General features: G+C 43.4%; 2 protein-coding genes across 2 annotated transcripts in view; one reads left to right on the top strand and one right to left on the bottom strand.

Moving 5' to 3' along the window:
• Positions 1 to 1,706, top strand: part of Opn3 (opsin 3) — a 30,348-nt gene extending 28,642 nt beyond the window's left edge. The window contains exons 3-4 of the mRNA XM_032914959.1: positions 357 to 608; positions 969 to 1,706. Coding sequence (XP_032770850.1) covers positions 357 to 608; positions 969 to 1,232 — 516 coding nt within the window. The 3' untranslated portion in view covers positions 1,233 to 1,706. The remainder of the gene's footprint in view (positions 1 to 356; positions 609 to 968) is intronic.
• Positions 1,707 to 2,039: 333 nt separating this feature from the next.
• Positions 2,040 to 26,746, bottom strand: part of Kmo (kynurenine 3-monooxygenase) — a 31,835-nt gene continuing 7,128 nt past the window's right edge. Inside the window, exons 4-15 of the mRNA XM_032915088.1 lie at positions 25,897 to 25,986; positions 21,258 to 21,306; positions 16,973 to 17,060; positions 15,329 to 15,494; positions 14,871 to 14,942; positions 13,874 to 13,995; positions 10,763 to 10,910; positions 9,340 to 9,397; positions 7,524 to 7,606; positions 5,776 to 5,877; positions 5,629 to 5,688; positions 2,040 to 4,138 (exon numbers count right to left, since the gene is read on the bottom strand). Coding sequence (XP_032770979.1) covers positions 3,959 to 4,138; positions 5,629 to 5,688; positions 5,776 to 5,877; positions 7,524 to 7,606; positions 9,340 to 9,397; positions 10,763 to 10,910; positions 13,874 to 13,995; positions 14,871 to 14,942; positions 15,329 to 15,494; positions 16,973 to 17,060; positions 21,258 to 21,306; positions 25,897 to 25,986 — 1,218 coding nt within the window. The 3' untranslated portion in view covers positions 2,040 to 3,958. The remainder of the gene's footprint in view (positions 4,139 to 5,628; positions 5,689 to 5,775; positions 5,878 to 7,523; positions 7,607 to 9,339; positions 9,398 to 10,762; positions 10,911 to 13,873; positions 13,996 to 14,870; positions 14,943 to 15,328; positions 15,495 to 16,972; positions 17,061 to 21,257; positions 21,307 to 25,896; positions 25,987 to 26,746) is intronic.

Genomic DNA, 26,746 nt, shown 5'->3' with positions numbered 1-26,746 from the left:
GCATGTGCCCATCCTCTCCATGTTTCCCTCCCTGTCCTTCTCCCTGTCCTTCTCCCTGTCCATCCCCCCACCACACACACACACACACACACACACACACACACACACACACACACACACACACACCATAAAAAACTCTAAGGGGCTATTCATTCAACTCAACCACAGTAGGCTTTAGTTGAAGGAACTAAAGACCTGAGAGATAAAGGCAGGTCCAGCTGCAAGATTTAGGTCAGAAGTCAACCTCCTGTGGCCCTGTACTTTCTGTTTCCACCAAGTCAGGATGAACAATGGTGGCCGCTTGTCCATTCCAAAAGGAAAGGGGCCATTTTCAGTCTGATCCTCTCTCCCTGCAGCTTCGCTGTGTTGAAGATCTTCAGACAATCCAAGTGATCAAGATGTTGCGATACGAAAAGAAAGTCGCCAAGATGTGCTTTTTGATGGCCTTTGTCTTTCTCACCTGCTGGATGCCTTATGTTGTGACTCGCTTCTTGGTGGTCAATGGCTATGGACACCTGGTCACCCCAACTGTGTCTATCGTTTCTTATCTCTTTGCTAAATCGAGCACTGTGTACAACCCAGTTATCTACATCTTCATGATCAGGAAGGTAAGCTCTGGCATTACAGACTTTTTTTTTTTTTTTTTACCCTGGGTAATAAGTAGAAATAGATTTTTCTGAGTGACAACTTAGAACAGTGTCAAGGGTAAATAAATCAACCAATCTAAAGAAAAAGAACCTAAGTCAAGAATTTTGTGGGAGTGTGGCGGGGAGAAGGCTCAGAGGCTAAGGGTGCCTGTTACTCTTCTAGCAGAATTTGAGTTCCAGAATACCCCTGTCGGGTGGTTCACAACTGCCTGTAACACACACACACACACACACACACACACACACACACACACACACACACACACACACACACACATAACAACTTAATAATCGACTTTATCCCTCCATTTTCCTCTGCAGTTTCGGAGGTCCCTTCTGCAGCTCCTCTGCTTCCGCCTGCTGCGATGCCAGCGGCCTGCTAAAAACCTCCCGGCCGCTGAGAGTGAAATGCAGATCAGGCCCATCGTGATGTCACAGAAAGATGGGGACAGGCCAAAGAAGAAAGTGACATTTAACTCTTCCTCCATCATCTTCATCATCACCAGTGATGAGTCCCTGTCAGTCGAGGACAGCGACAGAAGCAGCGCATCGAAGGTCGATGTCATCCAAGTGCGTCCTTTGTGAGAACGGAAGACAGAGTCTTACCTCAGCTGCGACACAGTGGCCCTGTCAGGAGTGCCCCCAGAGTTCCCATTTGGTGTAACAGTGACAGAATCTCTGTGGCCCTGCAGGGAATCCGAATGGCCCATGCGCTGTCTGTCTTCAAGAAGTGACGGATTTGTCAAGAAGACAAATTACTTTAACTCAACGGGTGCTTTTTAACTTGAGAAACTCCTGGTGGCACAAGATGAGCGTCTGGCACCACTGTCTCCTATGCCAGGATTTAATATTTGAACGACTGTATTTGCCAAAGCACATAATACATTTTGTCTATCAAATGTGTCCCACTATAAAAATAACTGTCTCACATACACGTGTACAATGACTGGACATCTGGAGTATGTTGCAGTGTTGGGTCCTATTTTGTGCCATGTTGTGTGTTTGACCAATTCAGTCTACTGAGATAATAAATCAACCCCCACTTTTATCTGAAAACCAGAGGCTGTTGTCATGTGTGTGGTACAGCTGCAAGGGCTTCAGATCAAGACAGTCAGTTCCAAGGATTCTGTAGGAAGCACTGTAGAGAAGCAAAGGGACTTCGCAGTGGTCGTGTGAACCGTTGGTACCACAGTGGAGAACAGGCATGGGGAAGGGGTATTGATAGATCGATACCTCCGTCTATTCCTCTCAGAAGTCAGTTCGACCAATTTTCCTTTCTTTTTTTTTTTTTTTTTAAGTTCCCACTATTCTGTCAAGAGTTCTGCCCCAGAGGAGGAGTTCCCAATAAACCTTCAGAGACCGGACATGATAAATATTTTAGCATGTTAATACTGTGTATTATTATTATTTATATTTTATTACGTTGATTTATTTAGTGTACGTGTGCATACGTGCACACATTCATGTCATACTGTGCATGTATGCACAATACACTAAATCAGAGGGCAGCTTGTGGGAATGCGTTCTCTCCTTCCGCCATGTGGGTCCCAGAGCAAACCACAGCAAGCACCTCTTCTCGCTGAGCCACCTCACCAGCTCCATCTAATGGATTCTTTAGTTTTCATTGCTTATCAGTGGACTCTATGTGAGTGAAGAGACCTCACCACGTGTCATTGTTCATTCCCGGGGGAGAACAGAAATCCCCTCAAATTTGCAGGGTTACCTTGATTTGGAAGTCACTGAGAAGCAGCAGAAGAAAAGCCTCCCCCCCACTTTCTAAGGTGACCCCTTAAGGATTGCTACCCTAGGGATTTTGATCCTTTCCCCTTTTTCTCAGAATATCTCTAAAAGTTTACTTCCTGTTGAAGATGACAGAAGTTAGAACTTTGTAAGCCAGCTCACGTGTCTCTTTAAATTTTTTTAATGTACTAGATTTTTATTTAAGCTATTTCCCAACAGTGTTGCATATCACATGGATCCCCCTTTTAAATATTCTTTTGTTTAACTTTAAATTGCATCATTTCCTCCCTTACTTTTTTTCCTTCTAACTCCTCCCATACACTCCCTTGCTTCTTCCAGAAATTATGGTTGTTAAAGACTTTTGATTCCCTTGTGGAGCCATGTGTGGTTATATGCCCATGGGTGCAGGGTCCCAAGGAAGCCAGAGGGGTTGGATCTCCTGGAGCTGGAGTTCCAACCGGGCTGCCTGAAATGGGTGCTGGGGACGGAACTAGGAGCCTCTTCAGGAGTGGTACACATACTTAACAGCTGAGCCATCTCCCTAGCCCCTAAGTCAGCTCATTTCTGAGCGTCTCCCATGTCCATATGAAATATACATGCATGCTCCTAAACTATTATTCGGTTTATTTTTGCAATGCTGGTGAATCTAACCCTGGGCTCTACCCATGCTACACTCCCCACTGAGCTACATCCCTTACTAGGAAAACAATGATTTTTCTTTCCCTACACCTCAAACATAGACTGTTAAGACTCGAGGATGCTTTTGGCATTATGGAAAAATGCCAAATTGTTTTATCTTTATTACCTCAGTTTTGGATTTCTTAGATAACTATTATTGTAGCTCTCAAAATTGACAATGAAAAGAATTTCTAAGTGTCCCAGTCTCTGATGATAAAGTTAACTTCCGCTTCTGTCTGTGGGACAGTCAAGGAATCACTTCTGCATGTCTGAAATGTAATGAACTGTGTGTCTCTATGCTTCTAGAAAACACCCTCCCATCTCCTCTCCACCCTGGTATAAATGTATTACTACTAACAACCCTTTCTTATCCTTCACTTAAGATGCCATTAATAGCCCTTTCCTTATCTTCAAAAAAGTAATAATTCTGAAGTCTGACGACTGGGAAATAATTTAACAGATTTATCCTGAAACTCTTTGGAACACCCTGTCTCTCATTCACACCTCTACCTTTAGCAAGTGGCTGTGAACCAGCAAACCCCACCACTGCTATAAAGAGGAATTAGCACCAGGTAAGCCGTGGTTTTCAGTCCTGAGTGTTTTTGATCCTGTATTGTCCTCTATAGGAAAAAAAAAAATTTTGAGAAGTGAAAGAGACTTTGGTTATTGTGTTTTTAAATTTAAAAATTGAACCCAGTCCAAGCATGCAAAATAATGAAGACACTGTAAAAACAGCCCTCCACTCTGAACTTAATTATATGCTGACAGTGATTTTCCCCTAGTGAACTGAAGGTGGCAATGGGAACATGCTTTTCTCCCTTGATATTGAAGAGGAATTAAGCATTTGCTACCCGGAACGTTGACACTATGGATAGTGAACTGGGGCATTTGTCCTAGTGACTCCATGGTACTCGTGGAGAAATGTCTGCACTCCTATTCCAGTGGCCAGAGGTTCCCGTCCAGGCAGATCTTCTCAGGAGTTCCAGAGGTCTCGGGGACAGGTGGTGCACGAGTATGTAGGCACTTCCGATGGCTACCAGGGACCCAAGGACAAAGAGTCCTCTGTTTATCACCTGCAAGTACAGCAAAATCCAAAACCATTCATCCAGAGGTTGGATCTTGAAATAAACTTCGTCCCTACACCACAGACAAGCACACTGTTCTCCTCCATCACAGACAAGCACTTGGGTCTCTACTGCTTTGACTTGGAAGCAGCAACTCACTTGCTTGACTTCTGTTCAGTCCCTACCCGTATCCTCAGTGTTTGCCTGCCACTGGTTCTTCTTTGTCAGTTTATATCTTTGAGGTCAGGAACTCTATTTTATTTGGTATGTATGTGTGTATATGTGTGTCGTGTGTGCACACATGGGAGGTACACTTGCCAGTGTGTACACATGTAGAGAGCAGAGGCCAATGTCAGATGGCTTTCCCCTTCTCTCTCTGATTTACTGTTTTGAGATAGGGCCTCTCTCTCTCTCTTTTTTTTTTTTTTTTTCTTTTTTTTTTTTCCGGAGCTGAGGACCGAACCCAGGGCCTTGCACTTGCTAGGCAAGCGCTCTACCACTGAGCTAAATCCCAAACCCCTGAGACAGGGCCTCTCACTGAACTTGAAGCTCACTGTTTTGGCCAGCAAGTCCCTGGAATCGGCCCCACCCAAACCCCTAGAACAAGCAGATGTGTGCTATGTCCAGCTTTTATGTGAGCACTGGGGGGGGGTGTGTCATAATTGTGCAGGAAGCACTTTACCCACTGAGAAGCCTTCTCAGTCCCATTTTATTCATTTTTATAGAGGGAGAGCTCATAGATAGATCTTAATTCTTTCCAAGCCATTCCCTACACAGTGAAGGGAATCTATCTAAATTCCTAGGCTGGGTGTTTCAGCCTTCTTAGGTCTCTAGATTTTCTTAAATGTATCGTCTTCTGGCTTGTGTTTCTTTAGTCTTTATTCTCTGGCCTACTCCCATATTCTCCTTGCAGTGGTTCATGAAGCATCCTCTGCCATATTTGTCAACCTTTTCTATTAGCCCTCGAACTGGAACCACATGTAGGGTAGGGACAGCATCTTTCGTCACAGTATCTGGTGCAGTATATATGTATCCAATAAAACTATAAACAAATACAGTTATAAAATTCCCCAAAGCAGTCAGGAATCAGAATTGCATTCAATGGTACCTCTGGGTCAATGGTTCTAAATGTGTGCATCACTGCATTCTACATGACATCTCGCTGGGTAGTGTTTTATAAATGACACAGTTGGGTCTAATTTTACAAGTTAAGCCCACAAAGATACCACCTAATGCAAAAGTCAAGAATGGATCATGTTACTAATTCCAAGTAAAAAGCTGAGAAATATCAGTCACAGTTCCCTTATCAAGTTCTCTTTGCTTCCCCACCCCCATAGGTAGAGTGCGTGTTCCATAGTCTGTAGACTCGAGACAAGTTTTATCTGGAAGATAAGCATAATGTCTCTGCCCTGTCACATCCATATTTCCCCAACATCAATATGGCCATGAAACTGTATGACATTTCAACACATCATGTTTTTCAGTGTTGCTTTTCCAACCTTTTTTTGCCAATGCCAGTGCAGCACTGCCTCGTGGTATCTTATTCTGGTGAAGGCGACCTGCCGGGAGATTTAAAACATGCACTGAATTCTTTAAGAGCTAAGCAGAGGTCTCTAATGAGGGGAAGTGTTTAATACAGTCCTTACCATGGTATAGAGAGGGATGAAGGTGGATGGCATTAGTGCATGAAGAAATTTATCCAGGAGCCTTTGAAACAGGAACCACCTGGAGTTGACATGCGCTCGCATCTGTAATGACAGGAATCTTAAAGAGAATGCCCAGAGTGAAGCACCTCTATTTCCTTACAACAATATACTACTGTTCTTCACTCACAGTTGTCACAATAATGGAGGCTAACAAAAGAGTCAAATAATCTCATTTTCGTAATAGTTACTTCCAAGCTCTCTTAAGAAATTTCAAGAATTTCAAGACATTGCTTTGGAAATGTACAAAATCGAGTCTGGTTTTACTCAGAAGACAATTACAATATAAAACTCGTTGTTTCAACAAAAGACTTATCAAACCAGAATTTCTAGTGACCTTTGATGAATTTCTGTTGCCCGCTACTTAATGGGCAACCTTGTTCATGGCGATAAGGATTACTTAGAGCCGCGTCTATCCTTGTTTATATTGCTTCTTAGAACAAAAGTGTTGTAGCCATCTGGGTTTTACCTGTGTGTGTGTGTGTGTGTGTGTGTGTGTGTGTGTGTGTGTGTGTGTGTGTGTGTGCATACATGCACGCACACATGCATAGGTGTGCACACTTCTATATGAACGTGCATGCAGAGACTAGAATGATGTCCTGTTCTATCACTTTCCACCTTATTCCAGGAGGCAAAGTCTCTCAAAGAACTTGGAGTTATGCTGACATTAGACAAGACTCTCATACTCTGCAGCTATAAGGCCATGGCCACACCCAGTTCTTTTTCCATGCATCCTGGGGAAAGGAACTCAGGCCTTCATGCTCGAGCAGCAAGTGCCCTCATTTGGAATTATCTCTTAGCCTGTGACCTATTTTTAGAGTCGGGCAGTAAATATCAACAATGTCTTTCAGTGTCTTCTAGAATGCTATCAAATGTGACGCAATATGTGTAAGTAGACGCCCACGTTATTTCTCTCTGTCTTCAAGAGAAGTGGGACTGGTCAATGTTTTCCTGTTTATTGTGTAACTATTTTCAATCCAGTATTTTTAAAGCAATAATATCAATCATTTGTAATGAAATCTTCATGTGACTGGCTTAAAATGGAATGAATGTGTAAGCCTTAAAAGTGCTCAGCTTTCTGGTGAAGAATTTCTTCGGTATGAAGCATTGTTTTTTTTTTTTTTCCTATGGTACTCTAAAGACTCAGGTTATCCTGTTAAAAAGTCATTGAAGGGGTTGGGGATTTAGCTCAGTGGTAGAGCGCTTGCCTAGGAAGCGCAAGGCCCTGGGTTCGGTCCCCAGCTCCAAAAAAAAGAACCAAAAAAAAAAAAAAAAGTCATTCAATATTTTCAAGATTCCACAATTATGTTAGTGTATCTCAAATTTGTATTTCAGGAGAATAGACTATGGCCAACTCCTAAATGCCTGAAGTTTGGATCTGTGAAATTTTAGATATTTGGTCATCCTCATCTCTCTTCACATTCCTGAAATGTCGGCATAAATTAGGAGGAGGAGTTTTTGCCATTGGCTACATAGTAACACTCTACCTATGTTTAAAGAATGCTTTGTGTTTGTGTGTATATGTGTGTGTGTGTGTGTGTACCCATGCTCACATGAGTTTGTGTATGTACATGTGTGTTCTTGTCCACACACATTCTTATTTAGGAGATAGGGCCAGAGCACAGGAAAACAAAAAAAGACATCTAGTCTACAGGTGAACCATCTCACTGATGGAGCCAAAGTTCGCTCACCTCTATGTAATTGTACATAGACAGGTCTGAAATTGCATGGTCATCAGGAATCCTAAATCTTGAGAATTCAGGAAGGCACACACCTAGAAACCAAAATTAAATAAAACGTACATATATTTAAAACAATTTACCAAGACAATGCTGTAGAGATGGCTCAGTGGTTAAGGGCATTGGCTGCTCTTTCAGGTCCTGAGCTCAGTTTGCAGCACCCACTTTGGGTGGATCACGTCCTCCTGTGACTCCAGCTCAGATCTAATGTCATCCTCTGGCCTCCAAGGGCATCCGTGCACATGTGGTGTAAAGTCACACACATACACGTTAAAAAAGGGGGATGGGAGAGGGGCGAGATGGGATAGCATTTGAAATGTAAATACATAAAATATCCAATTAAAAACAAAAAGAATATTTTCAAAAAGCAAAATAAAATCTTTAAAAAAGGGGTTGGGGATTGAGCTCAGTGGCTAGGCAAGCGCAAGGCCCTGGGTTCGGTCCCCAGCTCCGAAAAAAAAAAAGAAAAAGAAAAAACAATCTTAAAAAAAATTACTAGTCTACAGCTAGGTCAAACTAAACAGGGTTCCTACAAGCAACATTCTAATCTTGTAAAACTGTTGATTACCACAACAGTCTAGAAGTGTTGAGCAATGCCCATAGCATATTTCCTGTTGAGATGAATCTTACAATAAAGCTAACATTAGACTATTGGTTATTAAAGTTGTCATTTCCCTTACTTTACAAATGGAAAATAATTCAGTGATGGCTAATCTATATTGTGAACTTAATTGGATTTGGGATTGCCATGGGAACACATCTCTGGGTATGTATCTATAGGGATGATTTTCAGAGAGGCAGAACTGAAGAGAAAAGATGCGCCTTACTGTGGGCTGCACTACTCCACGTGCTGGCATAACAAAATGAATGGAAAGGAGAGAGTGGAGCACAGCAAGTCTCTCTGCTTCCTGCCTAGGATGCACTGTGCCTCACACCTCACCCCTGTCACCATGCCACCCCAGTCCCATGAACCATGGCTACTGCAAACTGAACCTTTTCCTCTTCAAGTTGCTTCTCTAGTTACAGAAACAAGTAACTGCATGCTCGCTCATTCAGTGACTTTGAATGATGTTCACCCCTTATTTACTACTCTTTCTTATGCTTCTTTTGGGGCCTAAGGGTTTCTAAGAGTGTGCTGTGAAGGCTGTAGGCGAAGCTAGGCCACTGAGGTGGGAAGGGAGAGAAAGATGCACAGCTCCACCATCATTTGCTGCTCTGAACTTTTGTCGGTGAATGGATCACCGCAGAGAACTTGTCTTAGGTCGTATCATAGTGTCCCTCGAAGACCCATGTATGACATGCTTGGTCTCCAGGTAAGGGTTACCTTGTAAGGGTGAGACCTGCCAAGAGGACCTTGGGTCACTGGCGGCATGCCCTTGGAGGGGACTGTGGATCACAGACCTCTCCCTGTCTCTTTCCTTCACTTCCAGACCAGGAGGAGAGTGACTTTCTCCTCTGTTGCTGGTGCTTCACCATCATGCTGCCTCTCCACAGGCTTAGTGCAAGGAGGCCAAGAGATCAAGTAGAACTTCTGAAATCTCTCACCACAGTAAACCTTTTCTCTAAGTTGATTATCCCAGGTATTGTTACAGTAACAGAAAGATGACCTGCACAGACCTCCCTTAATCCAGGCTTCCCTCTCTGAATGCTCACAGCTTGGGATGGGCAATGCCCATGGCAGAGATGTTATTCCAGTGCCAGGATCATAAATAGACCCACCATTAATCCACCTGGGCTAGTTCACGTCCCACTGAGAAAGTGTACTTACTAAGATCATTATTGAATTTGTCCATTAACTCATCAAATACCAAGCAGTCTTCAAAGCCCTTAAACAAGAAAAATGGGTTAAAACAAGGCAGGCATAATGAAAGGTCTCATAGCAATGACGAACAGAACTAGTATTGGCACTTATAATGCACAGGCTGGGGATCCTTAATACATAACAGATAGGTTCTTATCTGATGTCTAATCATCATACAAAGACCAGCAGATGGACCCTGGTTCTGCCTTTGCCCCATCGATACCTGTAATTACTATAATGATTTGGAAATTAATGGAAAAAATCAATACATCTGTGCTTTGGATGGAGCCCAATGCTTCTTTAAGACTATTGTCTCTTTGGTGAGTTAGTTTTAAACTATTCAGGTCTTTAAGATTCATGCTTAGGATGATTTCATGAGTTGAGCATACAGCAGAGGTCTGCACCTGCCATGCAGGAAGCCTTAGGTTCTATCGCTATTTCTGCTAAAATAATTAATAATAGTATCAAGTTAACTGACTTCCTGTAACTCAAACCTAAAGCAAACATTGAACATGAAGAACTTTAGAAACGAGTAAGATGATACTCGGTGCAACAAAGGATAAAAACCCTGAGTACTGTGCTTCCATTATCTACAAATTCAGATTGCAGTTTTAAACACAAGAAAAAAGTATTTTCACATCAAGTATAGTGATTGCCTGTGACAGAAGTCATGTCTGCAGACTCTTCGTGGTATGGCCACTCTGACATAAGTGATCACAAATAAAGCCAAGCCAACAGTTCTAAATTTTAACCTAATGTGTTTTCTCTCCACAAGCATTGGAATGGACACTTAATAAAACTGCAGTGTTACACTTGGGTGCGTGGGGTGTTATGCAAAACACTTTGTGTAGTGACTCCTGGAGGCGAGGTTTGAACTACTGCCAGAACCTGAGCATTTGTCCACAGTATGACAACAGATGTTGACTTATGTCCTTATAAATCAAAGTGCTTTGCAATGGCTTTGCGAGGAAGTCACAAGCTATTTTCATTTGGAGGATAGTTCTATTATCAAAGCAAAATATGACTGGTGATTGCTAAACTATTGTCACTTGTACATGCATATAGATGCAAGAAGTTAATGAGATCCCTCAATGTTAACATTCAATAAAGGAGCACTACATTTTAAAAGTCTCTTTCTAGCCAGGATAGCAAAATTGTCACGAAGGTGGTAGTATTCAATCATAAGAGGTGTTTTCCTCTGCTGAGCTCTTGTATCAAATAGTATGGATCTTCAGTGGGTTGAAACCAGTCTGACTGAGCAACCGGGGTGATGAGCGAATAGGCTGTGTTCTAGGGACTGTGAGGATGGTTTAAAGCTTTTATTTAGGGTTTACTACTGGAGACAGACCTCGGAATGTTCTAGGAACTTTCCTAAGGGAAAGGAACTCACCGCATTCATTCCTTGCCCAAAAAATGGGACGATGGCATGAGCTGCATCCCCCATCAGCACACAGTGTGACTTCAGGTGGAAGGGAGAACACTTGACTGATATCATGGGCTGGGCAGGCAACAGAAAGAAATCTCTCATGAGGGCTTGCCTTTGGAAGAAAGCAAGGGGGAATGCAAAAGGTTACTTGCTTGCCAAGCACCGCTAAGTTTTTCCAGATTCATTGGCTTTATTGCCATGATATTTTGCTGAAAAAAAATATTAGAGAATGCCAACAGAAAAACAGCAAATGAAGGAAGAAAATTCAGTTCAATGGAAGAGTGTTTGTTTAACATATGCAAGGCCCTGGTTCGATGCCCAGAAACAGCGGAAACAAAAAAGAGGGAAGTTGAAGTTTCTTCTAGGCTTAAATTCCACTATTCTAGGGCTAAGGGGATGGCTAATTTCATAAAAGGTTGGCCATCCAAGTATGAGGACCTGAGTCCACAGTCTTAATTTCAATGGAAAAAGCCAGGTATGGTGACACCTGTATAAAACACAGGATGTGGCTGTAATGTGTGTATCTATAACCCCAGCACTGGGTGCAAGTTGAGACAGGAGAATTCCTGGGGCTGACTGACAAGCTTTCTACTGCCAGAATTTGGGCATTTATTCACTGTGCTGCAATCAACTTTTAAAGATACATTTCTACGAACCAAAATCTTTGTCAATGCTTTGTAGAAGAGATTCACAAGCAACCTTTACTTGAAATATATTCAATCGCCAATACGATATTTGACTAGAGACTGTTTAGACTGCCTATTCATCAAGCCAGAGGTATCCATCTTGCTGGCAAGCTAGCCTAGCCCATAGACAAGCTCCTGGTTCAGTCAGAGACCCTGTCTTCAAAAATATGGTGAAGAGCAACTGAGGAAGACACCCAACATTAGACTTCGAACCCCAGAAAGATGCACATATGTGTGGACACATGTATATTTGGACCACCTCCACATGGACATGTATACGTTCAAGTCCACTATTCTAATCACCGTTATCTGTGATCATGTTAATCACATACAAAAGGATAAGTCTGGCAGCATCTGAATTATTTCAAATGTGGCATGTCTATATCATGTCATAAGAGAATTATTTATGTACATGAACTGTAGTGTTTTCAAATGTATTATTATGTGTTAGACTATGTATGTACAAGGTATTGTAGACTCCTGTGAACAAATGATATGCTGCATTTTGCTAGGCCACAGCAAATGGATACTAAGTTAACGTGACTCCTTATGTACTAGGAAATGGATAACAGTGATCAAAATCACGTCTGGGGGGATTTCAATGAGTTGGCCAATGTCTACCATATTTCAATGGGCTGGTCAACCCAACTTCTTTATTGTTGAACATGATGACTATAAACACACAAAACAACCCTCTAATATGTGTGAAGCAGCCACAGAGGTTTTATAGAAGCCATAACTACAAAACTACTACATGTCCTCAATAGTTTTAAGCCTCGGGCCATCGAGCTGACTCAGCAGGGAAGGTGCTTGCTGCCAAGCCTGATGTCCTGAGTTCAGTCTCCAGCAACCCCATGATGGAAAGCAAGAACTGACTCTTGTAAGTTGTCTTCTGCCTGGGCGTGCATGTCCAGTGTCCCCTTCCCAACAAATAAACAAATATTTAATGTAACTTAAAAAGCATGTAAAAGAACATAAAGTCTGTCTAGAGATGCAAGGAAGGACCGTGGAACAATTTTAGACCACATAAGAGCTAAATGTGGTGTGCAGACAGATTCTCTTCAAGGGTCAAAGTTGTGGGTCTGTATAGACCAGGAACTGGTAACACCTGGCAGTTTTTAAGCCCTGCTGTGGGCTGGGGTCACACTTTCCCTTTGACAGAGTTAGCTGTGGATTTTATAACTCCTCTATCAGAAAGGCACCTTGATAATCATCTCAAAGGTCCAAGATGGGAAGTAGGAGGCAGAAGGGAGATTGAAATATCACTGTAAACCAGGCCTGGCGGCCCATGTGTGTTCTCAGAATCAACGTTGGAGGAAGAAGGATTCTTAGTTCCACATCAGCTCGGGCTACTCAGAAACAAAACCAACTCCTGTTCCTCTTTAGCCTGATTGTTCATGTGCCCCAGATTCACATGTAAAACCCCAATCCTCAGTGTGACGGTAGTTGCAGTCAGGAACTTGGGAGCTAATTCACTCACTCACTCACTCGTGAGCCTGGAACCCAGATCAAATGGGACTTGTGCCTTACAAAAGCCCCTCAGTCATGGGAGTTCTCACAGGCAGAAGGTGCGCTTTGGTGAGTCAGGAAACAACTCTCCTCACGGCACCTTAGTGTTGAGTAGCTCGGCTTCCAGAAACTGGGAGAGATGGCTTCTGTCACTTCTACGTCACCCAGTGTGTGGCAGCCTAGATAGATACCACTCTCCCTGTAGTATTTTTCTGTCTCCCTGGAGAAAATACTGGAAGAAAAAGTAAGCTAAGCGTTCGTTCTGTTGGGGGTGGGGGGAGAGGGGCTGTAGGGGAGTTGCCAGAAGCAAAGTCCTTAAATGGGAACACACAACACGGTACATGTGGAGGGTGATGCTGACAAGGGCCAGATGAGCAACAGACCATAAGTCAGCCAGCTAGCTAACTTACTCCACCATGGATGGGGCAGAACTTAATCGGTGTGGACCCTCTGCTGAACAATGTATAGGAGGATCTTACTTAGGCCCAAGTAGGTAGGATCCTGTTCGCAGCATTTCACCACCAGGAGCCCTGGGCATCAGAGAACATAGGAAGGGGACAAGCCTGAGAGAGACCTGCATCTCCTGTGCCACGCATCTCTCAAAGAGAAGGCATCACATCCAGTCTTGTGGCCCAGGGAACCCGAGAAAAGCCTAGGGGTGTTTGTGCTTGTGTTTTGGGATAACTGAGCACAACTTTTACAGAACCTCCACTTACAACACAGAGCCCACTTAGATTTTGCTCTGATGCTGTCTTCCAGTCAGTGTGTTTTAGAATTTTTTTTTTTTTGAGAAAAATTGAAACAAGCTGAAACAGTTTTGTTGGAACTTGAGCAGCTAGAACCAAAGAGATGAAAGGTGCAGTTTCACATGGAGACTTACTCTCCCATCAGAGAGATGGCATCTGGAAAGTTCTTCTGGAAGAAGTCCAGCACATCACTACGCGTTGGAAGCTTTTCAAACTCCTCAAAGGACATGAACAAGGTGCATGTGAAAGATTTGTCCTGAGAAGGAGACGAACAGGGTGAGAGAGAAAAGATACCCGTGACGTTGGCACTAAGGGTGGACCCCTAAACCACGAGCCCTCGCTGGAACTAAGATGTCCTGAAGGAGAATTTCTAAGACAGTTTTGTCACCTGTCCCAGGAGGAAAGCTCAGCGGTGTCTCGGAGGTGCTCCTTGCCTCCCAGGTCACCCGGAAAATTGCTACCCTGAAAACCTTCCATGTTCACCAAGTAAATACTGCAGTCCTTAGATGGCTTAGATGGGTCAATGTGATTTTTTTTCCTCCTTGTTTTCTTCCTCTTAAGACAGTATTGATCCTGTGATAGACAGTCACAGGAAGAAAGACTACCAGAGAACACATAGCAAGCTAGCTAGGTAAGGAAAGACCCTAGAGACTAATGAAAGAATACACACATGCACATGCATACACACACACACACACACAAATGCACATGCACACTCGCGAACACACACACACACACACACACACACACACACACACACACACACACACACAGAATGTAAACCCTAATGTCCCACAGACCTCAAAAACTGGAATTTCTTTTCTATTATATAATCTAAATCTCTTTGTCATTACTGTGCCCACTTGCTCCTAGACTGCCTCTTCTGCAGACGACAGTACCCTAGTACAGACTCGTCATTATTCACGTAAGTACAGTCTCCTTTCCAAAGTAAATATTGAACTTGCTTCTCTTTCTTCCTCAGAAGCCCAAAACTTCAAAGACATAGTCATCAAATATATAAATGATGAGATCAACTAACCACATAAATGTCTAACACAAAAGTATATGACAAAAATGTTAATTATAGATGTAGATATAGATATATGTAGCCGATAGGAATTTGTGCATTACCATGTTCGGTAGGGCGATCATCATAAAGGCGTTTCTAGGCCAGATGTGAAGACAGTTAGGTTCCATGGCATACTGCAGGGCAAAGAGCACAGGTTCCATTAAAGTAGCTCATCTCTCCCGCCGCTTTGCTCCTGCTTCTACAACATTCTAGATCATCCCCACACCTACAGTCCATTGCATGCGCATTGCTGCATGAAGTAGATGCTGCCTTAGAAAATACTTTGGGTTCCATCCTTAGGCAAGCATTTATTCCAAGGTTGGAGAACATACTACAGCCAGATATTCTTTCTCTTTCACCCCGTCTTTCTACACACATAAATATGCATGGCAATATACATACACATGCCTGTGCACATAAAAATAAATGCATATGAAGCATACATGTGGCTAGATTATGAGCATGCAGGATTCTGGGCAATCGTTTTACCCTTAGTGCTTGTGTAGATTGACTATTATACCTCCCCGTTCTTCGGTGGAATTGTCAGCTCCATATAGCCATGAGGGATATATTGCTGACTGTAATCAAAACGGGGCTTCTTCATGAGGTGAGCTCTGACAGTTGAGTAGGCCCCATCACATCCTACAATGAGGTCACACGTGATGTCTCTGGGAACTTTGTCGGGTCTGAAAAACAGAGCGAACCGCCAAAAAATAATCTTGCAGAAATGGTAACGTATTTCTACGTGGGTGGAGAAAGCAAACCCTCGAGGAAACTCAAAGAACTCACTTTTACGCATCTAACATACAGCCAAGCCTTTATCTAACCCGAATCAACAGATGAAAGATGAAGATGGAAAGGCTTGTCCCACGCTCATTTTGAAAACGAGAATAATGTGGACCTACCCTGATACCAAAGAGGAATGTGATCTCCAGAAGGGTGAGAGACGGAGGAAGGAAGTCTAGAGAAAACGGAAAAGCAGTCCCAAAGCGTAGCAGCAAGCATTTCCAAATTTGCAGACACGCAAGTTCCTTGTGTAAAACAGCATAGCATTTGCCTATGTCCTATGCACGCCCTCCTGGATGCTTCAACTTCCTTCTAGAAATGCTGTGTGAGAGGCTGTATCTTTAGGGAGCAAGGGCAAGAGCAAAAGTCTGTGCCCGGTCAACACAGAGAACTTTGATCTTTGTGTTTCCTTGGAGATGCAAATCTCTGTTTTGGATACGTTTGATCAGAGGCTGGTTGGACCAATGGTTATACCGTCCTTATATGTGGAAGGCTAGCCGCAATGCTTACAGGGCGAAGGGGGAGGAGAGAAAGAACACTGTGGAGAGAAAGACAAACGTTTAAATTCCTGATTCTGGCAGAAGGAAGAAAATTATTTCTTCCATTCCAAGGACAATGGATGACTGTTCAGTTGGAAGTGAAAGGGGGGACACGCGGGAGACAATGGCAGTAGCCCAAATATGCAGTGACAAGAGCTGGATACCAGGAAGAAGAAAGAGACCGTAGAACCAGCAGAAAAAAAGACATGCTGGTGACAACCTACAGATTCAGAGGGCGGAAACAGGAGACAATGCACCATAAGCGACCGTGACTATGGCGTAAGAGTACCAGGGAAGACGATAGAGACGAGCACGGTATCTAGGAATCTGAGATGATGCCACTATCCTGTCAGTGGAACATCACTGATCAGGAGCTTGCTAAGACTGAGGATGAGAAAAGGGCCTGGATGTGCACGATAATGCAAGAGCTGTGAATTTACAAATGATTGCGTAACCCTGACTGGATGCATGGCATTCTGAGAGTGCGGCATTAGAAGACACAGAACTGACCCAGGATGAGCAGGGAAATCACACTATGGAAAAGGACAGGAGAGACAAGGCAGGATAGGGCCAGCCACCCATTTCCAAAGAGGAGAAAGTCTGTACAGAGAGTAGTTGCTGGAGCACTGAAATGATGGGGAATTACCAGGTCTGGGTGGGTGTTCGGAAACTAACCAGGGATTATTTCCAAACAAAAACTCTGAGGTTGTGAAAACTATTTGAATTTCCACTTCAGTAATCATTTAACACTTCAAAAAGAGCCAGAGGACAAAGTGTATAGGTAGAGTTCGCCACTCCTACCCCTGCCCTCTGAACCCAAAATCCTGTAAAACAATTACCCAAGCACCGTGAGTATCCCTTCCTCCGGACAGCATTTTGACAGCTTGTGGCCAAAGTGTACCTTTGCGTTGGGGTAGGACTCCACGGCTGAGGGAGGAAACAGAAGATAAACAGAATCCAGTTTCAACTGGAGCTTCACACAGTCACATGGATGGTCATTTTCCGTGAGCAGTGAACAGTAAACAGGGATACTGCTTGGTCATTATACTGATTGTTTTTATTTGCATCAGGGTATTGCTAATCTTGAACTCAATGTGTACCCCAGGCTAGTCTTGAGTTTACAATCCCTTGGCTTCTACCGCCCGAATGCTGGACTTCTGAGTGTGCATCTTCCATACCAGAGAAGACACTTCTACTTCATTTCACCTGATTTTGTTAAAATGGAAATTTGACAACTGTTTTGTGGGGAGTCTAGTATAATTTTTAATAATATAAACAGATGGAAAACAGCTGTTGTCACTTTTTAAAAGTCCAACAAATTCCTGCACCCTCATGCCCACGAAAAGAAACTATTAATCACATACATTATTATTAAAGCTGCCTTTAAGGCTTGATTTGTGAGTAGAAACATTCAACCATTATGAATGTTTGCTATGTTACACATGCACGTCTCTTTCTCCTCTCGGACTCCAATTCATGGCTTTGAATCATAGTACAACATATGAGCACCTAGGAAATGTAGAATCAGCTGACCTTGGTGTCATGGTGTATGTCTGTGATCACGTCACTCAGGAGGCTAAGGCAGGAGGGTCATGAGTTTGAGGCCAGCCAGAGCTACCTAGCAAGACTGTGTCTCAGAAACAAAAAGGAATCAAAAAGAAATAAATTCTTTTTATCTCATTGGTGCAGAAATCAGAGTTTATCTGAGACAACTAGGGTGTCTTTTCTTTTCAATTAACTTTTTTATACCAGCTTACATAAAGCCATGCCCATCCGATTAGAGTATTACACATGTGGCTGACATATGTGGTCCTAAACTGGACAGTGCAACCTTAGGAGGAACACTACATAAGAATCTTGAGAATTACTTTTAGAAATAGACCTTCACAAGTATCTTGATACAGGAGTTATCGAATGTCCCAACCACATTAGCCTTGTTTTCCTTATATTAATACTGAATCAATGAACAAACCGTGAAATAATTGTCCATAAAAAGTAGATGCATCTGAGAATGGCTTTTACCTGCAATGCTCTCATAAGGAAGGTGATTTAGTTTGAGAAATGTAAGTATTTATAATTAATAAAATATACTGAACGGTTGGATGACGTGTGTCACACCTTGCAATGAAGAACTTTATATGCCAAACAATGCTTAGGTCTCTCTCTCTCTCTCTCTCTCTCTCTCTCTCTCTCTCTCTCTCTCACACACACACACACACACACACACACACACACACACAGAGAGAGAGAGAGAGAGAGAGAGAGGAGAGAGAGGAACATACACACCCCTTTATTAATTTAGAGCCTGTGAAACATATCCCTAGAGAAAAACAGTATGGAAATGTCTATCATGTATACCAAGACTGCACCTTTCTTTATATTTCAGCTCTTTAGTGTTAGCATGTATTTCATATATAATATTAGGATTTTAAATCAGAAATTGAGTCACTAAATAGCAAAGACTTTGGAATCAACAGACTAAAGCTCACATCTAGATTGGACGACTTATATCGATCTAAGGTCTCTAAGCTCTCGTTTTCCTATTTGTAAAGCTGAGGAAACCTAATCCCTACCTCAGACAGTTGTTGAAAGGACTGTGGAAATCAGTGCCTGTGCTACAGTGCCCGGTGCTTCAGCGTCCGCCTGCTAACGATCATTTCCGTAGTCAATTCAGAGGCTGTTGAACAGACCTGTTACATTACTATTTCTAAAATCTGCTTGGTGTTTATCTTCTTTCTAAAGACCGATGTGTGTGATAAACTGGCCCCACTCCATCCACCACCTAGTTAAAAGACAGTGCCAAATATAACTGGAGGTAAAATTCATTCTGTGGGACCTTCTAAGAAGTCGAAGGCTTCTGGGATGCATTAAGAAGCTCAACAAAAGGGAAAACAAGCTTGGTACTGAGAACCGAGTCAACTCCCCAGGGCTAGAGAAGTTGTAGATCTTGGAGGAGAATCTACAACCACCACTCTCCTAAATTAGCATAATAAATCCTTACACCCATCGATAAGTGTAGTTCTTACCCCTCATTAAGGAAATTTCTCTTTGCAACAGACCGAGATCATTAAAAAAACCCGCAACTAATCAAAACGCAGAGTGGTGGAGCCATTCCGAAGTATACAAATACAAAGCACTTCTACATGTAAGGCCCAGGGAGCATCATGGAAGGGGGTGGGGAGGTTGTGAGAGCCGCAGGATCAGAGAGGGTGCTGTGAGTCTGGGTCTCCTACTGTCAGAAGCTACAGCCATGAAGTCTCACCACATGCCTGCCTAAGCATGAGCTGAACAAGAACAGCAGCAAAGTGGATGTGGGATGCCCGTGGGGCCTCAACCCTATACAGAGACCATAGGCAAATAAAGAATGCTGAGAGCAGAAGTCAGTTGTCTTTCCCAGGGAGGAGCACACCAACCGGTTATCCGACACCAAAGGGTCAGCTCTGAGAACATACACACAAATCCAGAGGTTAGGCATGGCCCCCAGCTGAAGGATGGGGCCATCCACCCATCTCAAAAATTCTAACCCAGAATTGCTCCTGTCTCAACAAAATACAGGGACAAAGAGTGGAGCAGAGACGGAAGGAAAGGCCATCCAGAGACTGCTCCACCTGGGGATCCAACCCATAGGCAGACACCAAACCCAGACACTATTGCTAATGCCAAGAAGCACTTGCTGACCTGAGACTGGTATAGCTGTCCCCTGAGAGGCTGTGCCAGAGCTGGACCAATACAGATGCGGAAGTACATGGCCAAACATTGGACTGAGCACAGGGACCTCAGTGGAGAAATTAGGGCAAGAACTGTAGGAGCTGAAGGGGTTTGCAACTCCATAAAAAGAACATTATCAACCAACCAGACCCCCCTCCAAGAGCTCCCAGGGGGAAAAAAACACCAACCAAAGGGACCCATGGCTCCAGCTGTATTTGTAGCAGAGGAAGGCCTTGGCTGGCATCAATAGGAGGGGAGGCCTTGGTCCTGTGAAGGCTCAATGTCCCAGTGTAGGGGAAGCTAGGGTGGTGAAGTGGGAGAGGGTAGGTGAGTCGGGGAGCCCTCTCATAGAAGCAGGGGGAGGGGAGGGGGATAACATTTGGAATGTAAATAAATAAAATAATCAATAAAAAAGAAAACATACACACAAATAGCATTTAGTAGATCAAAAGGGTTATATTTGGTAATATATATATATATGTATATATATATATATATACATTTTTGTACACACACACACAACCAGTAACAACTATTAGTGAAAAAAGAGACTATGTGTTTGAGAGAGAATAAGGAGCAGGTACGAGGAAAGGAAAGGGAGAAATGATGTAAATCATGTAATTATATGATCTCAAAAGTAAAAGAAGTTTTTAAAATTAAAAATAAAGGATAATAGGGATGTGTGAGGGGTATGTTCTGCTGATAGTGAATCTGTTCAGAATTATCTCTAACTGGTATAATTAAGAGTTAAATTTAATGAGACGTGAAAGGTTCAGGGGTGTGAGATGTTACCAAGGGCATGGGGCGCTGGTTCTCTAAATTACAGATATACTTAAACAGCGTGGTAACTTTCTGTTGATGAGCAGTCTTCTAGAATTACTCGGAGAATGAACTTGAGAGCTAGATCTTGAGATCGTGGCCCTTCCTCTTTCTCAGTACCCTCTACACAGCCTATTGGTTCTCCTCCAGACATGCATCTGCCCTTCCCTTCACCACACAGCTTTCTAACTTTGTCCCTGGCCGTGGTTTGGCATTCAGGGACTATGGCAAGCCCTCAAGGCTGTAACCTCCTTTCAGCCTACATATCTTCTCTCCCCAGCATGCTCATCTGATAGAGCTCCTGGCAAGTTGTCAGCTTATGTCTAATGACCCACTGGTCTTTGAGTTCTTGACTGAATAATGTGTGGTAGAATTGCAGTGTCTACGGACTGAATTATTTTCACTTAGATAATAGATGAGACGAAGAGAGACTTTGTGACAATCTCACTACTACTTTTCAAGGGTTCTGTAACATGTGTGGTCTTATTCTTTATAACCCATAAAATGGAACAGTCACTAAGCCCTAGTAAGTCATGTGACAAGCCGAGTATTCTAATGGGCTTTACCCAATCTTGTGAACAAAAGCATTAGGCTTACCAGTCAGCAGATCCTTGTTTAACTTTTCTCTGCTTATTGAAAGGATATACTGCAAGAAAAACAAAGTAGACATCATTTCTGGACAGTAGGCAAATGCAGCTCTCAGTTATTCAGCAAGAAAAAATATTCACTATTTAGCTGAAGGTGGTAAACTAATTTTAGAACCATTTAGCTAAGTAGTATGGTACTAGTGACAATGACAATGATAATAATAAACACCTTTAATCAAATATGCTTAATAGAATATCTCAAATTTTATCTTAGATGTTCTCAAATTTTGATACTATAAAAAAATCAAACCTTCTCATACAGTAAAAAGATTAGTTTCATTAACATAGTTTTAACAGCATTGTAAATTGCATCTTCCCATCAGAGCTCCCTAAATATGGTTGCTACATTGTTTCACTACTGATAACGTCAGAGCAAATGCACTTTTAAAAATACCTACCTCCAAGGCCTTAATTTCAGAGAAAACTGTGTGTGATGGTAACATGGGGTGGGAGTTGGGCATGGGGGGAGGTGAGGATAGCGTCTCGCTATGACATGTATTGGGTATTTCAGACTTTGTGGTAAAACGTAGCAAGTAGACTGTCCTATAATGCAATGCGCATGTGGTGTCGAGGGACCATGATGCTTTAAGCATTAGTTAAAATGTCTTATTTTTAGTTTGGTTTAAAAGCAGAACCAAAAATCAAGTAAAATAAAAACTGATGCATAATAATAAATCTTGGGTTGCTTGCAGTCCCCTTCACACTGGCAAAGTCATAAAATGCTAAGCTTAAATATTTATTTATTTATTTGTATATAGCAGAAATGCCTATTATGGACCATGAACATCATAATTCAGTCTTATAAGTTAGAGTGAATTTGTGATCGTGGCGGCCCACGCCTTTAATCCCAGCACTTGAGAGCCAGAGCTAAGCAGATCTCTATGTGTATGAGGTCAGCCTGGCCTACAGAGTGAGTTCCAGGACAGCCAGGGCTACACAGAGAAACGCTGTCTCCACAAACCAAACCAACCAAACACACGCAGATGGGGTCAGAGTGAATTCATTGCTTAGCCATTTAAAGGATACCGTTTTTCTTCCAAATTAGGGGAGACCGCATAATTCTTAACACAAAAAAATGCTAACCTGTGGCTCTTCCTCTCATTCTGAAGTAGAAACTTGACCTTAATAATCAAATCTAAACTCGGTATGAAGATGGCTGGGTCGCCACACAGTGACGGTGGCCGGGGACGTGCTTGCTGCTAATGACTAGCTAACTTACCGTGTGTGTTCAGACTGTGCAAGGCCAGGCAGGGGCTGTGGCTTGTCAGCATGAGCAAGGCCCTGAGCTCCACTCCCAGCACAGCAAGGAAATATTATAAAGGATGGTAAGAAATATTCCAATTATAAAGCTTCATTTAAGTCAGTGTGGCGAGAAGATCCTTCTCATGTGAGCTACAGGGCTTTTGTGCCATGGGAATCAATAGAACAGATCAATCCAATAAGGGCCGCCAGGGCTTCTCCACCCCCAACTACTTCAACTATTGGACTGCATGGCCCTAGAAGCAAGAGCCAGTCTGGTTCCTGCCAGAGTACACACCCATTCTAAAAGGCTCATCCCTAGAGGCCGCTATGAAAACACAAGGATCAGAGCCAAGTTAGACGGTGTATTGGAGATCGGTAATGCAATAGTTTTAGCGCAGATTTCGTCAAACACAACAGGGAGAAGTAGGTGCTTTTGCTGCCCACGGTGCTTTCAGAGGAGGATGCTTCCCACTAAAGGAGCACGGGAAACACAGAAGCGTAGGAATGTGACCACAGCTTGGCCCACCCACCTCTGTGTATGACTCAGTATCGTGACAGTTACCAGGGCAGTGCAGGCCAGGAGGGAGAGGGAGATGTTCAAAAGCCAGGGAGCATCTGGACAAGGTATGGAGGAAAGAGCCAAGAGACGAACACCTAGAGGATGAAGGACCGGGAAGGCTTTGGGAAGCCAGGTTTACACATCGTGGAAACTGTGTATCTTGTGCGAAGTGCTTCATCCATGGTCCAGAGCTCGTCAGTAGATCCATTCTCTCTCTCCCTCTCTCCTTCCTTCTCACCCTTTCTTTGTGTGTTTGTGTGTAATGTTTGAGTGTGATGGGTGTGGAGGTGGTGAGTGTCCTGCTCTGTTGCGCTCTGCCATGTTCCTCAGGTTCTTACGGAACCTGAAGCTAGGTTGGCAGTCAGCTAGCCCAGGTGATTCTCATGTCTCTGTACCTCACAGCACTGGGATTAGATGGATTAGAGAGATAGGTATGCCCTTGCCTGGCTATGTGGGTGCTGGGTCATTGAGGGCTCTCTCTCTCTCTCTCTCTCTCTCTCTCTCTCTCTCTCTCTCTCTCTCTGTGTGTGTGTGTGTGTGTGTGTGTGTGTGTGTGTGTGTGTGTGTGTGTGTGTGAATACAGGTGCCCCTGGAGGTCAGAAGAGGATGTTGGGTTCCCCCAAGCTGGAATTACAGGTGGTTGTGAGTTTCTCAATGTGACTGCTGGTACCTGAACTCAGACCCTCTGGAACGGTAGTAAGCGCTCTTAACTGCTGAGCTGTCTCTCCAGAGAGGATGATAGGGAACTGAACTCAGGGCCTCATGCTTGAACAGCAAGCACTATTATTCTCTGGGTCCTCTTCCTAGCCCCAACGCATGTTCTTTTGAGGAAGTTGTATGCATAGAGACCCATGAAGTGATGGATTTCACATCTGCATCTTGGTGGCAAGCTAGCCAGTAGTGGGTGAGAGGGACCCAGGTGCCAAGAGGCTGCAGAGGGCAAAAACAAAAAAAGGCTGTCTCCCCAAAGATGTGTAGAAATCTTGGGGTCCCAAGGATGGCTGGATTTCCTCGGGCAGAACAATCGAGTGGTTCAAAGCAACTTGATGTAGTTCTTAAGGGACAAGGTGGCCTTTGTGTGTAACTAAAACACAATGGATGTCAACTCATGCAGACACTGAAGGATGAGCTTAGCTGTAAATTTAGCAGTCACTCAGTTTGCAAGAATTGAGAAATAGTGGCGGAGGTGGGGAAGGGACCACTTCCTCCCCACTGTAGCGAAAGCTCTAAAATCGGAACTCTCCCCCACACATCTGCTCCCTCTTGGGGAATCAAGAAAGCACTGTGGCTTCTGGTCCCCATCACTCTCTTTGTCTAGTTTCTCTGGTATTTGAACTACTATAAAACGTCTTTGTTTACTGATAGATGATTCGCTTTGGGGTGAGCTCCACTGGATGGCTCGGCCTCCTCAAGATGCTCCGTGGTAATACAAGAGAACAGTGAGGTGAGACTGTGAACTGGATAGCAGTGGGGCTGGCTCTAGGCAGTGCTGCCTGGCTTCCTGGCTGCACCGCTGAGAGCAAAGCTGCCTTATCTTGGCCTTGGTCTATCTCACACAAGTCCGTGGGCTAATTTCCTCTTCTATGAAGCATGGCAGCTGGATCCAATTCAATAAATCTAAAGATTCTGCTGTGCTAGAGTGAATTACATCTTTTCTCCCCCAAAACTCTGAAATACGCTTTGCATTTCAGATTTAAGTCTCAGAAATGAAGTCTCGGGGTTGGGGATTTAGCTCAGTGGTAGAGCGCTTGCCTAGCAAGCGCAAGGCCCTGAGGTTCGGTCCCCAGCTCAAAAAAAAAAAAAAAAAAAAAAAAAAAAAAAAAAAAAAAAACACAAATGAAGTCTCACCCGGTTTTCCTCCCCCTGGTCAGGTTAATTCTGTTTTGCTACTGACTTAAGATCTCTACAAAGTGTTTCAGACTTTCTCTGTAGCCTTCTTGTAAACTACAACTTCCCCCTTTTCTCCAAACCACTTTTCCATTTCCTGTTCATACCACACAACGAAGCTTCCCTTGTCTTATTCTACTGACGTCTCTTCCCACGAACCCGATGGCTGTCCCTTGTCCTTCAGAAGAATGTGAGCCTTACTTGAGCTCTGTGTTTCATAAGACTCCACAAAAATAAAGCAAACTGGGGATTCCTCTCTCGGCAATGGAGGTTTCAAGCCTTCATTTTCCTTCAGAGAAATAAACTCAAAGGGTATAATTAGATGTAAATATATTTTCTCCCAGTTATGAATGCCAGCATGAAAAACACAGAGCAGGACAATAGATTTGCTTTCAAAAAAATCATCCTCTGGCCTCTGTTTTTTCAGGAGTTATAAAGCACGGAAAGCATTTCTCGTTCATTCAATACAGTCTATTATAAGCAAATCCAGGGCAAGGGGGTCCTTTAGGGAAGACAACTGCAGCACAGAACGCTCCAGTGTTGTTCTTGTACATGATACTCAATAAAAAAATCACATGGTAATTTTCTCTAATTGAAAAGGAAGTTGGAGACAGAGGGCATCCCAAACAGCTGGGCAGCAACAGTCATGCACAGAACAAGAAGTAGCCTGGTGAGATTAACAGCAGTAGTCCGGTTTCTGTTATTGGTGTTTGTTGTTGGCTGGGCCCTGGCTTGAGCATCTCCTATGAACTAAGTAGGTAACTAGTGTCTAGACCAAGGCTTGAGGTATCCGAGTTAGTGCAAGGGAAGAAAGGAGGGGCTGACAAGCAAGAGGCACATTGCAGGCATCAGGCTCAGGGAGAACTGTTGCCCGAGCCCACTGTGTCCAATGTAAACCTACCTGGGACTTGTTCCCATAGGGAATTGCAGACTTCTTTCCCGAGAGAGAGTGGATCATTCTGGCTTTCATGGGCACACCGTTGGACACGATCTGAGAAGAACCAGAGATAGCCATTTCCATCAGTGTCACACACCACCCTGAGAATTACATACACATAAACGTAAATGTGATTTATCAGTTAAAACCTTTAAGGGGACTCAGGAAGTTCAATGTGGTTGAAAAGTTGTTTTGTGAAAACCTCATTCCTCAGTGTGTCAGAGTTTCTCTAACTTGGAAGAAAAGGAATGTTTAGCTGGTTATAACCAGATATCACAGACTACAGGGTGTGGCTAGGTGTTAAAGGGGACCGAGTTGGGGGCAAAAAATTTTCTTATGACTATGGGAGGGTCACTGTCAGGAGAGAAATTGTGATCCTCCATGCTTTCTGTTGTATCTCCTTGGATGTGTTTCCCTGGTCACAGGTAATATTTCATGAGATAGCAAGCAACCCTGCCTTCAAGCTTCTTTTCTGACTTCCCTAGTGATGGGCTGGAACCTGTAAGATGAGACGAACCGTTTCTCTCCTGATTTCCTTCTGATCAGAGTGTTTCATCATTGCAGCTGAAAGGAAACTAGAGCACTCTTAGCCAACCAATCAGAGATCCGCTTCCTATAAGTGGCCAGCATGAAGCATGACCTCAACTGGGGTTGTAGTGTCATGTCTATATCCCACCCTGTCCACGTCTCAAGCCTTTACACCCTCCATGTGCTAAATAAAGGCTCACTAGCTTCTCGGATTTGCACCTTTCCAAGCTTTCGCAGGATGAATTTTCATGTGTAAGTTGTTGGCATCAAATGATGTTTCAAATCA

The sequence above is a fragment of the Rattus rattus genome, chromosome 10 (genome assembly GCF_011064425.1).
Source record: "Rattus rattus isolate New Zealand chromosome 10, Rrattus_CSIRO_v1, whole genome shotgun sequence".
Classification (NCBI taxonomy): domain Eukaryota; kingdom Metazoa; phylum Chordata; class Mammalia; order Rodentia; family Muridae; genus Rattus; species Rattus rattus.
Note: the sequence above shows the minus strand (reverse complement) of the source record. Positions and strands in the feature narration are given on the sequence as shown.